The sequence below is a fragment of the Rhodamnia argentea genome, chromosome 2, assembly GCF_020921035.1.
Source record: "Rhodamnia argentea isolate NSW1041297 chromosome 2, ASM2092103v1, whole genome shotgun sequence".
Taxonomy (NCBI): Eukaryota; Viridiplantae; Streptophyta; class Magnoliopsida; order Myrtales; family Myrtaceae; genus Rhodamnia; species Rhodamnia argentea.
Genome location: NC_063151.1, coordinates 33,560,003 through 33,574,874, shown reverse-complemented (window position 1 = coordinate 33,574,874; position 14,872 = coordinate 33,560,003). Strand labels below are relative to the sequence as shown.

General features: G+C 37.2%; 1 protein-coding gene across 2 annotated transcripts; it reads right to left on the bottom strand.

The window, feature by feature from the left end:
* On the bottom strand, nucleotides 1-13,528 carry LOC115735855 (DNA mismatch repair protein MLH1). 2 transcript variants are annotated; one of them, XM_030667286.1, is made up of 16 exons: nucleotides 13,107-13,527; nucleotides 12,712-12,884; nucleotides 12,108-12,180; nucleotides 11,790-11,924; nucleotides 11,467-11,677; nucleotides 10,754-10,902; nucleotides 8,727-8,825; nucleotides 8,192-8,276; nucleotides 7,374-7,509; nucleotides 6,455-6,549; nucleotides 6,255-6,363; nucleotides 5,372-5,537; nucleotides 2,635-2,796; nucleotides 1,699-1,873; nucleotides 689-852; nucleotides 1-375 (listed from the first exon to the last, which is right to left on the bottom strand). In XM_030667286.1, the coding sequence occupies exons 1-16, from the start codon at nucleotides 13,350-13,352 to the stop codon at nucleotides 331-333; spliced, it is 2,223 nt and encodes a 740-aa protein (XP_030523146.1). In that variant the 5' UTR covers nucleotides 13,353-13,527; the 3' UTR covers nucleotides 1-330. The 2 variants fall into 2 exon arrangements, with proteins under 2 accessions (XP_030523146.1, XP_048130646.1); XM_048274689.1 differs by lacking the exon at nucleotides 2,635-2,796 and having other exon boundaries at nucleotides 13,107-13,528.
* Nucleotides 13,529-14,872: the final 1,344 nt, after the last annotated feature.

Sequence of the window (14,872 nt, the reverse complement as noted above, 5' to 3'; positions counted from 1 at the left end):
TGACATAGGTAATAATGCAGCAGAATATCGATAATTCCAAATATCGAGTCCTTATCGTTATATGAGGTGATTTCTGGAAAAGTCCATTTGGCTCGGGTTTAGCACAAGATGGGAACTGCAACTGCATTGGCGGGCAGACAACATCACCAAACGAAACTGACTGAACCAGAACTATTTTGCACAGCGGTCATATATGATCTAGACTATTCCATGTTGGTCATGCTACAGAAGACAGCCTCTTACAATCAGACTTTACATTGGCACAGCTGCTCAGGAGTACTCGCTGCACCAGCAAGTGATGATATCTGGACCAAGTTGAATCCATCGCTCTTAGCATCTCTCGAAGATCTTGTAAAGCTTCTCCAATGAAGCCACCTGAAGAACAGAAGAGTCACCAACTAAGTTGATTACATTGTCCTTTTTATCCTCTTCAATCCAATCTCTACATTGAACAAATGGGAGGCGGGGAAAAGCAGCAGTCCGCTCGGCATAATCACTTAGGTGAAGAAAGTACATAGGCAAAACTCAGCAGAGAAAGCGTCCATGATTACACGATGTGTTGAGGTCCATCTCCACATGTGATGTGGAGGTAGAAGTATTTCCACAAAAATAGCACAGATTAAGAGCTGTTGACTTGCTTTTCCTACAATGACATAAAGTATCCCAATAGATTAGAAATGCAGAGTACCTGGACAAATGTTCCATTTGTAGCCATAGAAGGTGGTGGCTTCAAAAAGAGTCTCAGGGAGGGAAACAAGACATGCTGAATTGACCATTCTCGCTGCGACCAGGCCATCTGTGCCTCTGACAGTAGTTCATGATCAATCTCATCCTCCATCTTATTGTCATTGCCTGGAAAGAAAGGAATGCGCAATATGAATATTCCACCCTTCACCTTCTTGTTTCTGAGGCGAAAAATAATTGTATCTTGATGGACATGCTTGCTGGTAGCAGATAAGAGGGTGAAATGTTAAAAGTACCATGTACAAAGCCATATTAATCCATCCCTTTTAAAAGCAAGTCATGAAAGCTATCATACTCTTCTGAAAAGACTATTATCTCGTTCGTCTGTACATGATCCCGAGGATGAAAACAGTAAAATGCAAATCCATTATCTAGAACAAAAGGACAGAGGCCAAAAGCTGGGAACATGGGATTTTAACTACAACATATTAAAGTTGTAACAGGCTTCAGCAAGTACTGTAGTAAATAACTCAGCCCCCAAAAAAAAAAGTACTGTAGCAAATCAATTTTCGATCATCTACTTGGTTCATCTTCATCTGCAGATACATAAGAGACTTATTACTGTTTCTGAATATGTGTGTGTGTGAATACATATAAGACGAATCTCAAGTGTGAAAATGTATTGCAATCATGTAAGTGAAGCAAACAACTTATCTGTCACAAGCCATGAGAAATAAAAGCAATAAGCAAAACGATGAACCGAAAGAAGAATGGGGTTAATGATGAGGGAAGATCAATGATGCAGCAATCCTATCAATCTTCCCCACTGGAGGAAAAAAATGGCTTCGACGAGTTCCTTTGGATGTCTTTTCCATCCAACTAGCTAGTAGAAATAGTTCAAACCACAAGTATTGTCAGGGCAGAAATTTCATGATCAGTTCAGTCAGTGCCCGAGACAAATGTTATAGTCGCCACCAAGCAAGGAGTAGAATCCATGATTGCAATAAGATATACCTCCATTGTCAGAAAAGTCAATCCCATCATCAGAAGCACTGAGATGTTTGCTCCTTTTGTAGAATTGCAAACCATCACCAGAGGGATTGGGCAGCAGAGGTGGATGCACAGCATAGAAGTTTCCTAAAGCAGCTGAAATTCCTTGTAGACAATTCTTCTCATCCTCCCAATCAACCTGCGACAACAGTTTTTATTGCAATTTAAGCAACAAATCCTATCAGAAAAGAGCAATGTTCGAACCAGGATATGGATCCCATCTGTCTTCCTTAAGAGACTTTCATGTGGCATTAAAGGGGGAAAGTAGCAGCATGTTCAATGATAAACGCATCATACTGCCCTTCTAAATTGTCCGAGGGAAGAGATATCAAATAATCATCTTCGTCTCAACCATGTCTTCTTTTCAGACAAGCTAATCCATCACTTGGCTTAGGCTATCTAGTTTAGCTTTAGCCATCTTCTCTTGGTCTCTCTCCCAGAAACACCTACATCACTCAGTTTCCATGCATCTACAGGTTTTATGAATCTGAAAAGCTTGAATGTTCCATCGAGTTGCAAAAGAACATAAACTGTCAGTCTAGAGCTAAAACAATTTTTTTTTTCCGGGACACTTCTGAAGATTGGACAGTTTTTATTCCAATAATTTGGAAGAGTTTTTTCCTGAACTTGATGCAGCAGCGGTTTATATTAAAAGAATTTCATGGATCATATCGATATTAAACTTTCTCATGGACAAAATGATGACATAATATAGGAGAGAATGAACAAAGGTTGTGAATCCCTTGGTGAAATGTGATGAGATGCAAGGGATCTAGTACACAGATTTTAGCACATGTGGCTTGTAAGACTGAAGAATGATAATTCAAGAACGTTGAGATAACACAACAGGACAAATTATAAAAACAACTCGGAAATGAGAAAAATGATGACAACACATACATCATTTCCCAAACAAAGGACAAACTCAGGGAGACGATCCATGTCAGGCGTATATTGGTCAAGAATGACGGGAAGCCAGCACAAATTTCCATCTTCATCTACATGAACGCAAAAATACTCATCCAGCAATTCTGCCTTTTGCTTGAGCAGGTTGGTGTTCAACTGAACCCGAGAAGAAAAAAAAGGATTAGAAGTAATAGCAGCCATAAAACCAAGTACAACGCATGGCTTAGCTAGCAAAATTATACAATCATTACACTATCATATTCTCTCCCTACCAATAAGAGACACGAAAAACAATTTCAGGACTGAAAAGGAGAGAAACACTGATATAGGAATATTATAAGCAGAGTAAGGAACTTCACAATCTTCAATGACAGTGTTAAGGAATATAGAAAAAGTTTTGAGCAACTTGAAGTTATAACCTCAAAAACAACCCAATAATCCCGTAGCAATCATTCAGAGAACCACTGTGAGAGAATCACGAAAGCACAACACGTGAAGTCTTTTTTGTAACTTATTCCATTTGGGTCAATACAGGGACCGTGTGACAGTCGTTTATCCTTTGAGGTAAGAGGTGCAAGCCTTTTCAAATTTAAATCAATGTGAACCACTACGTCATTTCAGTATGTTCTTTTTTTTTTTTTTCCAAGTCAGTAATCAAGAAGGTACTTTGTGGGCCATGCCACCTTAGATTCTCAATTTACAGAAGAGAAGTATTCCTCAGTAAAAATGTAGACGTCCAGCTTTGAAATAGTGTTTTCCTGTCAAGAACGGTCTAAAGCATTTGATTAGAGCAGCTGCTTATAATGGAAAATCTCTCTCAATCCTATGAAACATTGCCATGCAAAACTCAAGGTGTCCGATGACATTGAGGAGGTACTATGTGCAAATCTTTTGCTAAATAAAATTTTGTTTAATTGTTTATTTCAGATGCTACTCTGATCAACTTGAAGGTGGAACATCCTCCGCAGACTCTGATGTTTGAAAGGCCACACTTATCTTTCTGAAAAAAGTATCGCTAAATTAAAGAGGAAAGTCACAGAGCTGTCAAGCCTGTTTGCTTTAATTAAATGCAAGCAAAAAAGTTGCTTTCCGCTGAAATTTAATTTATTACTAATTTCAGCAAATTATGAAAAAACTTATATGTAATCTATATGTCAACATTTGAGTGTTGTAAAAGTTTCAGGAGTTTCGGATATATAAAAAAAGTGTGGGACGAGTGAGATTTAATTGAGCAAAAGCAAATAGTAAAAATTAACCCAAACAGTGGGCACTTCAATAATATACGAACTGAGTTCCAAATTTCATGTTTCACATTACGCATACAAATCATCAACATGAATCGGATTAGGATTAAACACAAAAGCAATGCCGATAAAAATGAAAAATCTAGGCCAGCCCAACGGCTTGTTGCATTAAAAGGTTCAATTATTCCATGTTAAAAAATAACTATTCCAAGATTATAGAAAACAACCATTCGATGTTAAATGTTGAAAGGCAATTGCTATATTCCAAGATCAATAGCTAAAGGCAATCGATATACTACGTGTTCGAACTAAAAGTAGGTCAATCATACAGAATGGCTATTAAAGAAGTTCGATAAGTACATAAGACACTGAAAGAGCATATTAAAAAAGAAACACGGGGACACAATCACAGAGGCAGTGGCAACGTCGCATCCCTTCAGTGATTCGCCACCCCATCATGTGATTCACTACGATGAGGGTTATTTAGATTTTTCCGGTATTTCTCATACCATCAGTCAATAAATCGTTAATTTAGGCCATGATTCCAATCCACTTATAGCACTCCAAAATTGACTTAAGAGTACCAATGACAAGAATTGCATTGCGAAAAGAGATCGAAGACGAAGTAGGCTATCAGAATGCCACCAGAACCCTATGTATCTGTCTCTTTACAGATTTGATGATGCAAGACCAAAATATGTGCATTGGTTGATATTCAGCAGAATATTTGACATGGTATATAAATTTTCATTCGTGGATTTATTTTGAAAATTTAATTATCCGACCTACACAGCCACCGCCATATAGAATGACATTACAGTGATGTTAACAAAGAGAATGGCAAAGTTCCTTGAAGGCAAGATGGAAGCTCAATCAACGCGAATGATTTACACCTCAAGTCCACAAAGTTTGAGGTTTCTCAACGATCTTTCAGAAAATTCACGCCACCCATATAACTTTGAATTATTTCTATGATCCTTCATCATTTGCACCAATGATAAAGTATCTATTGAATCATCAGCATTCTGGCAAGACTACTAACTACCTTGTCTATACACTAATACCGATAGCAAAATTTAAAACTAGAGAACTGGCAAAGTCACATATTCAAACTTTTCTCTAAATGATGCCCCTTCGATCCAGTGACATGTTAGAGGAATTCAATTATGTATTATTTAACACCATTTCTAAAAAATCTAGCATAAAAATTACAGCATGAAGTGAAGTCACAACAAGTCAATTTACCCAAATTATCTTGTTACTTTGGCCGACCCTTCTATAGATAGCGATTATTCAAGATAGGCTGAACTGATATTTGATTTTTTCTATATTACTTAAAAGTGAAAACTAGGTAATACATTGTGGATTTGAGAAAATACTTCTTGGTCGACAAAAACAGTACTTCAAATGAAGTGTATAATATTCATCTATCGTAGGCATATGAACAAGCAGGGATCAAACAAACGCAATTAATGGAAAAAATTCACCTCTGCAATCTTCTTCCCTAAATCGTCATTCTCAGAGCATTCTGGATCCAAATCCTCCTCTTTTAGAGCCAAAGTAATCAATTCTGGCAAGGGTGCGGGATCGCTTAGCTTTATACCATTGAAATGTGCAAAACGGCGCAAGACTTGCTGATACATTAGCTCCTTGCTGCAATGCAGGATATTTCAGTGTTGTCATACATTGAAAAGGCACCAAAAGGCAGCCATAAACTCTTGATTGAGAAGGAAAAACACACATTTAGCTAATTCTGAGTACCAACTTGAAGTATTTAGTGACAAAGAAGTAAAATAAAAGGCTAACCTCCTAAGAAGGAAGATAGCTGGAAAGTGAGGAAGAGAAAAAGGCCAAAAGAAATGATAAATTAGTGGATACTATATGGCAACATATCAAACAGCCGGTACAGCATAATGGAATCCACATATCTGAGCTTCACACCATAAATTGGGGGTTTTGGTCAAGGGTCATGATTAAGAGTGAGCTCACAAGCCAATTAGTTTGCTGTCCAGAAACAGTCGACTTAGTTCTAGAACTATGGAACAAAGCGTGTGGATGGAGATATAAAACACCAGTTTCCATATGATTCATAAAGACATACATCAGTGTACCAAACACAAACTTGTTGAAGAGAAAGCATGTCTCAGCAACACAAAATGAGGGTTTGGCTCATTTAATCCAGAAAAAGAAAAAAATGGACTCAGTCACCTAGTCAACTGTAGAAAATCAATCTTTTCTCAGCAAGACTGAGAAAAGAATTTATGCACAAGTTGCAGGTTTGCAGCAGCAGAACCAAAAGAATACAAAAACAAAGTACAAAGTTATTCTAATACCTCTAGAATTCCGTGAGCATAGGGCTGAAAGTACTACCTTAAATTTACAACATTTGCAAGATAAAGATTAGTATTGTGCTGAACTAATGCATAAACATCATCTGCCATTCCAACGTATGTGCAGTGTCTAATGATGTCCAGCAGTCCTACAAACAAACCAAAACAATGCATCAGATAACTATATATAATCACAAAGTTTTGAAATTAGCAGTCAATTAAGTCTTATAAAGAGCTCACCAGAGTGGCACTTTGAATCAATTTCATTTAAAAGCTCCTGAATACTTGTAAGATCTGCAGTTTCCTTGGGGTTTCTTCTTTGCCGAATTGAAGATCTGCATGGAGAGTTCAAACTTTTAGGGATAAGCAATCCAACAGAAGATACCGATAATGCACATTCAACTCAAAACTGAAAGGAAAAAAGATGGTTATCATGAAGTAATGAAGCTAATAATCCCTTCTCATACAAACTTAAAGAGCAACAGCAAATCCACAAATACAGAGACAGTGACAGAGTAAAGCATGCGAATTTGCTGCAAAATGTCAAAAATAATAATAAGCCTCTTCCGATTATTCCCAAAATTTTGTTCACAAGTTTCAAGAAAGGGTAACAGTATGAAGTCAATTTCGTCAATAATGTGTTTAACACATCAAGAGTACATACTGACTGTCTTCCCTTCATTTGTAGATACATATTCGTACTTCAAGATCATTACCTTTGTCAACCCTTAGGAGATTATCAGTTAAACAATTCAGTATTTAAAGCTCAAGTCTGAAGTTTTTTGTTAGTTTAGCTAGCATCTGAGTCACCAGCTACCTTTACATCAGACAACACATGCGTTCAAAACCACACACCGAGTCCATAATTAAAATAGATACTTAGAACAGAAGTATATGGTCTGATCTGATAAAGCCGCCGAAGAAAACGTTAGTTACCTATTATAAGAATACATGTAAAACTAAAACGACAGAAAATAATTAGAAGCTGCAGAAAGCCACAATTGAGATGCTGGGTGACTGAAGAATGACGTATAATGATTTAGGTGCTAGAATATGGCTACTGTTTTTCAAATCAGAAAACTTTTACCAACACATTGGCCCCAACAAATCCATATGCCATACCAAATATCCACACAGCGGCAAATATCTGGGCCACTACCTGACGGCAGTCAAGCTATTAGTGTTCTCCAGATTGGTAAGAGGTTTGGCTTGTAAATATGCATGCAATCTTCCAGCAGGATCTAATGAATCCGTTCTAACCATCTTCTGCACAGGCACTTTTTGTGATTTTGGTCCTATTTACATTGAAACATCAACAAAAAGACTTAATAAGCAGCAGTGCATAATTTAGATCATGCAATGCAGTGTGACAGTTTGAGACATTAACAATCATTTTCTAATGCTATTCCATGTAGCCACATGAGCACCAATAATCTTCTATCCCTTCCTTTACATTGAGTAAAAGCTGAAAACCAAAGTTTTGTAAAAAAATAATACACAACCGTATAAAAGCAGACATAACCATTTTTAGCCGGTCAAGTTCAAATAGAATGTATATCTTATTAAAATAACACAACTACATGGTTCCATAAGTTTATTCCAAAGACAATTTTGGAAACAACACCATCGAACAAATAAATTTCCTATTGGAATAATTGTAAATTGTTGCCATTGTAGGAGTACTCGGAAGCTTAAGTGCAAGTTTTAAAATTGCTAGATGCAAGGCATAATTGTTTGAAAACATCGGATGCAAATATACTCACCATCATGCCACCCGACTGAAAAGGTGTAAACTTCACTGTAAGTAATGAGAATGACTTTGCCGTGAGTAACAACAAATGACTCACGATATTTCCAACCAAGCATTTTCCAAAGACAATGTTGCAAAAGAGCATGCAAATTGGTCATGCAAGTTGGTATAATGACAGCGAAAGGATTGCATTTGCATTGCCAAAACTCAGAGAACAATTTTCTTACCAGATGAAGAGGGATTATAGTGACGATCCTTTTTTGCAACCGTAGGACTTGCAATAATAGGACAAGATGCTGAAGGCTCTATTGTCTGATACCCATAATATCAGAGGACAACAAAGCAAACAACAAGCGGATTAATTAGCACAATCCACACAGCGATGCAAGAATAAGCCCTTAACACACAAGAAGCTTCATTACAATGCTCGAAGTACGTTAGAAGCATATGCTGATAAGTAGAAGCGCTGCTGGCAATAAAATGCAATAACGATGGAAGATATATCAAGTGCTAACTCTTTGAGTATTTACAAAGTTTAGTGCACCTGCTTACTAGGCATTCCACAAGTTAAGAAGGATGAATAACAATGCAGGAAAAAGATCTAATATTATGGAAAGACAAACTTAACGGACATTGTTCTACTGTCTCGAGTGATCCTTCAGTAGAAATCTAAGATATGAACATTAAATCCAAAAATTTATTTTAAAGAGAGACTCCAAATAACCAAAATCTTATAAAGGTGACCAACAGTACGAACATTACCTGTTCTTGAAATGTCCTTGCTTCATTTGAATTTCTCAATTTTGATTCAACCACAGACTGAATATTCCCAATTATAACTTCTTGACTCAAGAGGCTTACCTGAAAATTTAATTTTAGCAGTATCCTGTCAAGAATTTTCCGCAAAGGCAAGAAATGTGCAACAGCGATTCTCTTGCTTGATTGCAAGCATTATGCTTGGGCATGCTTAAATAATTTTATGCAGGAGAATTCATCTGTTCTTGCTCCACTTGTCACCTAGCATTTGAACCTACAAGTATGACTTTTCTCCTCCCTAATCCCTTTCTAAACAACGCCAATCGTTACGCTTTACTAACACCAAACAGGGAAACAATGGCATTTGTTAATTAGAAACCTGACCTACATCACTGCCTGTTGCTGACAAGAAAGAGACGCTAATTTATAGTTTCTTCTCATACCACCCGATAAAGGACAAAGGACAGAGAAATGCACCCCAAAGACATGTTGTGGCGTCATCGTAATGTATACACTAACTGAAAGGACACATTGTGCAAGCATATCGCAAATCATCAAAAGGGAGCTTGTATATAGCAAGTGAATAAGCAAAACAATTTCTCAGGCTCAGATATCATTATTATTCCAAACTAGATATAAATAACAGAATATACATTTAACTTTGGGGCGCATGAATATCATTACATAAACTGTGAAACACATTTTAATGCATGCATTCTATATAAGATTGGGTGAGGAGCAGAACTGGGGTGATGTGGCTTCATGAGGACTTTTTAATGAATTTAGATTTTTCTACCACACACTACTACTTTTCACCTAATCCAAAATTACAAGTATCCTCGAAAATATATTGAAGAGGTGATGAGGCTTTTGAGGATTCTTTAATGGTTTTGATTTTTTTGCATAATCTCACCCTTTATTTATGTCATTCTTAGTTTTACCAACAATGAAACTACTATATGAGTTTATGGATAGGTACATATTTATTGATATAAATAGTATCAAAGTGATGCGGTCTCTCCTAAAACTAATATTCGAACTACTAATATTAATAAAAGAAGACTTGAACAATGAAGATGATTATGGATGGTAGGGCAATAACGTGTTGCTTTTGGAAAAATGAGTGATATTTATTTAACATGAACATGCATATAGTAAAGGATGATCTCTTATTTTTCAGAAATTTTGCATTGAGATTAATTCTTTCCTGTATTTCATGCTTCATTTTGATGCTTACTTTCTATATATAGCAAAGGATGATCTCTTATTTTTCAAAAATTTTGCATTGAGAAAAAATCAGATGTTCCTGCATCATCATTTCTCTCCAAAGCACTGTCGTGCAGATCTCTGATGAAGTTGTAATTTTGACGAGCATGAGTATGTCAAGCAAGTAATGCGATGAGTAGTGCTCCAAGAGTAACATAAATTCACTCATATCCAACCCAATCAGCATTGTCACGCTAGCTAAAAGACCTTATCTTCTCTTATGGTTATTTTTTAAGGTTGGCAAATATTTTATTTAGTAACTTCGAGGAATTTATCACATTACAACGATATTGCACCGAACTAACATTTTTATCATAATTTTAATCGATCGTGAGTTTGAGAACAGAATGTATTCGACTTACGAGGTGCTAGACTTTGCCTGTGCATGGCACCGGTCATTTTCTAGCAAATTCTTCGAAGCACAATATAGAGAAACCAGAAATTGGGGCACGTACTTTTAGTTGTTTTAACTTTCTTCAATTTCCCTTGCGAAGCAGCATTTCGCTCACCACTTTAGGTAGGAATGAGCAATAATTCTAGTATCCACATAAAGTGCGCGCGCGCGTGTGTGTGCTTTAATATTTTATGGACACAAACCTAAAGAAGTGCAGAAAGATGAAAGGAAGAATAACGGACGTCGGAATGAGAGCATTGCAGAGTTCACCTCCAACATTCACATCAAAAAGAAATTTTAGAAATCTCAACTATCTGAATTTTCTAAACCATTGAACTTGCAGTTTTTGAACCTAAATTTTAAGGAATATTACCTCTCTTTTTGTCGGATGAATATTTACATCAACATGCTCAGGTGGCAAGGTAATTGCCATATATATGAAGGGTTTTGATGCCTTGGGCAAGGTTGCAGCATAAACAACTTCCATAGCTCTTTTTAATGCAGTGCATTCCACTAATCTATCTGCATGAGACAGATGAAGCCATGACTTATATTGTACATCTAGATGTTCATGCCATATTACCCATAAGCTATACTCAGGACTGACCAAAAAAAAGCTAGCCGCCAACACATAATAGAGAGTACTTATAGGGAAGAAGTTATTCTAACAAAACATCTCCCCAAAGAAACTGGGATGCTCGTATGCTCCACACCTTTTTCCGGAGTACTTTCCAAGCAAATCGAAAGAGCTCAAGCATCAAAATATTGAGATATATTCCAGGGACATGAATGAAAGTGATCAATCTCTATATAAGCAAAGGGACTGAAAGAGACAAAAGGTGTCATCAATAGGCTGAGTATTTACAGTAAATGCATCCACGCCACAAACTATTTCAAAGTAAGAAAAAAGAATGCAGTTTCCACTTTACATGCCTCTGGTCACTACTAACAAGCGGTAAGTTGAAAGGAAGAAGGGGAGGGAATATGGCAGCTTCAATCATCAGACAAACTTTCCATGAACTATGGAAATTAATTCAGTTACATAAGCTTGTTTCGATAACCAACAGGACAGGAAATCATACAAACCGTTGATGAAAAGAACCATCGTGGTCTTCTTTGCACTGTAAGATGCGTTGGAAATGAACCCATTCATCTCAAAAATAGAGCTAGAAGGATCGTCATCCCGAGCTTCCACTTTCAGCAGATTGTGAGCAACAGAAACACCATAAACAGACTTTATGGCATCAAGCCTTGACGAAGTAGCAATTGTATGAACATCCGCTCTAGCTGCTCCGTGCTGGTCAGAGCACGCGTCATCAATTTGCTCATTTAGACAATAAGTACCTCCACTCATTGAACCAATAAAGATAAGATGGATAATGAAGATCAGTAAAGCAAAGAAGAGAAACCTTTCTGCAGGAGAAGCTTAAACCTATATGATGAATGGCAAATCTACTTAAGAGGTCCACAATCTTCGAATAGTCATCAGCTGAGTTCTGTAGGGTCTTCCTCCGAGCAACCATGTTATAGAATAGATTCTCAACCTATTAAGGAGTAAACATAGAAAAAAAGATCGTCAAAAAAGAAAACCACCTACTATGTGAGTTTTGTCCATAAGGACGGATACTTAAAATGCAATCCATACCTTCTCAAGGAAATTGAGAACCCAAACAATATTTAGTGCCTTGACATAAACTCCAAATATATGAAGAGAATATATATCCTACCATTATCTGAGTTCCTTTAACAGCAGCACATGCCTTTGGTTCGTGCTCCATGACTCCGTCTCTATACGATACCCTGAAGAAACATTGAGGCAATTTAAGGATGTGTTCCTTTGAATAAATTCCAAAATCTTTGGCATCATTGTTTATCGTGATTCTACGGTCTTAAAATACTATATTTCTATCCCATGGAAAACTTCCACTCCTAGCTAATGAAATTGACTAGTACAAAGAAACAAACAGATTATGCACATCCAGGCAATAAAAGCAAGTGTGCTAGGTAAAAATTTGACTTGAAGCTACTTGTATCGGATAATAATTATGGTTGATCTCTCAAGAATAAAAATCCAACGCATTATCATCTCCGATAGAACATATGTGAAGCTGACAGCCATTGTCGGACCATCTCTCTCACTCCAGGACAAATAATACACGAGAAAGGAAATCAGACGCGCAGAATTTTTTGTACACGAGCATGACAAATAACTAGAAAACAAACGAAACATGTAGAATTTACACAAAACAAACAACTGAAATAGTCGAATAAATATCTAATTTCTCTTCATCAATCTCCTACAATCCAGCAAGCAGCACAACATCGAATTACCTGTAACCATGCAGTTGTCCTTCGGTGATAGTGGTGACGGTAACATGAGCGACATACGTCATGCTCGCCAACGCCTCTCCTCTAAAACCCATCGACTTTACGGTCTGCAAGTCCTCAAACGTGGACAGCTTGGAGGTCGTGTGTCTCTCACACAGGATAGGCAAGTCCTCATACTACGTCCAACAAAGCCAACAATTAACTCAAGCTCCATACGTTACAAGCGAAAAGGACTATCCTTTCTCGAAAATTTAGTAAATTGCTCGCCCCGACGAAACTAGTGCACTGGATTCTCTCACAGGTTCCTCCTTCATAAGAAGCAAATACGAACTAGCGCTCTGTTTGCTTACTAAGAAACGACATGAAAAGATTGAATTTTTTTTTTCCCTACTGCGTACGCGAATGCCATGGCCGTCGTCGGAGACTTGGATGAGCTTGAGGCCACCGTCCTTGACGGCGACGTTGATGGCGGTAGAGCGAGCGTCGAGGCTATTCTCGATGAGCTCCTTCACGGCCGACACCGGCCGCTGGATGACCTCCCCGGCGGCGATTCGGTTCACCACGGAGACGTCGAGCCGCCGGATTTTGGGAGGTTCCTTCGGCTGCCGCGGCGATGGCGGTGCCTCTGACTCTTCGATTTCCATTTTCTTCTTCAGCTCCGACTCAGAAAGCGAGGATCAGTTTCATCCACTTGCGCGATTCCCCCACCTTTGAGCCAGACGATTATCGCCGACGAACTTCGAGAGAACAACTTCCGACTGTGAATTTTCCCGCCAATCGAGGGTCGCGATTGCTGTAAATTGCAGTTCTTACTTCTTTCTCTTGCCTTTTTTGTGGGCGTGAAAATAGATATCGACTTTGTAATTTTGAGATTTTTCCCAATTTTTTTGTTGGCCGACTTATGTTAAAAAAGCATATTCGCCAAAAAATGTTCTGTTAAAAAACATCAACTTGGATTTGGATCTCGATTCTAACCTAATTATTTTTCTCGCAAAATGCACATACTTTCGATCAATACCCAACAAGGATTGTCAATTTTCCATTCAATGATTGATTGTGTCGATGTAAGTGGATGCACACAAACGATGTTATTTGGTATCACGCGAGCACGAATTAATCACCGTCCAGGTCGAGAACGATAAGACCTAGAATGTGGCAAGATCATAATGAGAGGAGCTTTCATAGCAAAGGAATACGAGAATTTGGACATCGATTGAAACTTGACGATGCTAGATTTGAAACCGAGCTAAAGTTTGTGTTTTTCAGGACATAAAAATGTTTGTGCCATTTGCCTTTCAGTATTTGTGTTTATGGCCTCATGAACACGACCTTTTTCAAAAAAGATTGCTATACCTCTTCGTTGATTATGATCTTCAAATTGTTCTTGAATCGTAAAATAGGTAAACATTTAATGGATTGGGAAGTTAGAACCTGATATCCTCATTTAGTCTTTTCATTGTATGTTCATTTTCATTCCATCGGGGTATTGTGAGTTTTTCCAACTCATTTGTTTTACAAAAAAAATAAATGAAAAATTCCAAATAACAACACGTAGTGCCATCATTTTCTCAAATAAAGGCATAAAATGAATTTTATTTTAAATAAGGGCTTGAGGATCTAAAGTAGACCCTATTTCAAATAAGGAATAAAGTGACCATATTAGGCTTAAAGAAAGGTATGACATCACAAGTTAGTTAAAGGCATTTTAGTCATTTTTTTAAAATTAAATTGAAAAAACAGCAAGGTCTACAAAGGCCCTGCGATGGAGGGCTGATTTTTTTTATTTGTTTGCAAAATTAGCTTATTTTTTTAATCTATTATAATTAATAAGGAAGACAAATGAAAATATTAAAGGAGGAAAATGCGCTTAACTGGCCGAGAAGGTCAAACCATTTTCGGAGACTAATATGAACACTTCAGATTTTTATGCAAAACCAAATTCACTCTAAATCTTTATTTGAGAAAATGAAAGCATTTCGGATTGTTATTTGAAACAATATCCACTTCAAACCCTTATTTAAATAAGGATATTTCGTGTCTTTATTTGAAATTTTATCGATTGGAAATATACACGAGGGTCTTATTTAAGAGACCACGAGGAATTTATAAGGATACGATTTAAAGATATTAATAGCTTCCAATTCATTATTATTATTATTATTAT

What these genes read in the sequence shown, in the direction of transcription:
- LOC115735855 (XM_030667286.1), bottom strand. Translation starts at nt 13,352, where the DNA reads ATGGAAATCGAAGAGTCAGAGGCACCGCCATCGCCGCGGCAGCCGAAG. An exon ending in TAAGCTTCTCCTGCAGAAAG is followed by an intron (nt 11,678 to 11,789) that starts GTTTCTCTTCTT and finishes TGCTCTGACCAG; the next exon opens with CACGGAGCAGCTAGAGCGGA. An exon ending in TGATTCAAAGTGCCACTCTG is followed by an intron (nt 6,364 to 6,454) that starts GTGAGCTCTTTA and finishes GTTTGTTTGTAG; the next exon opens with GACTGCTGGACATCATTAGA.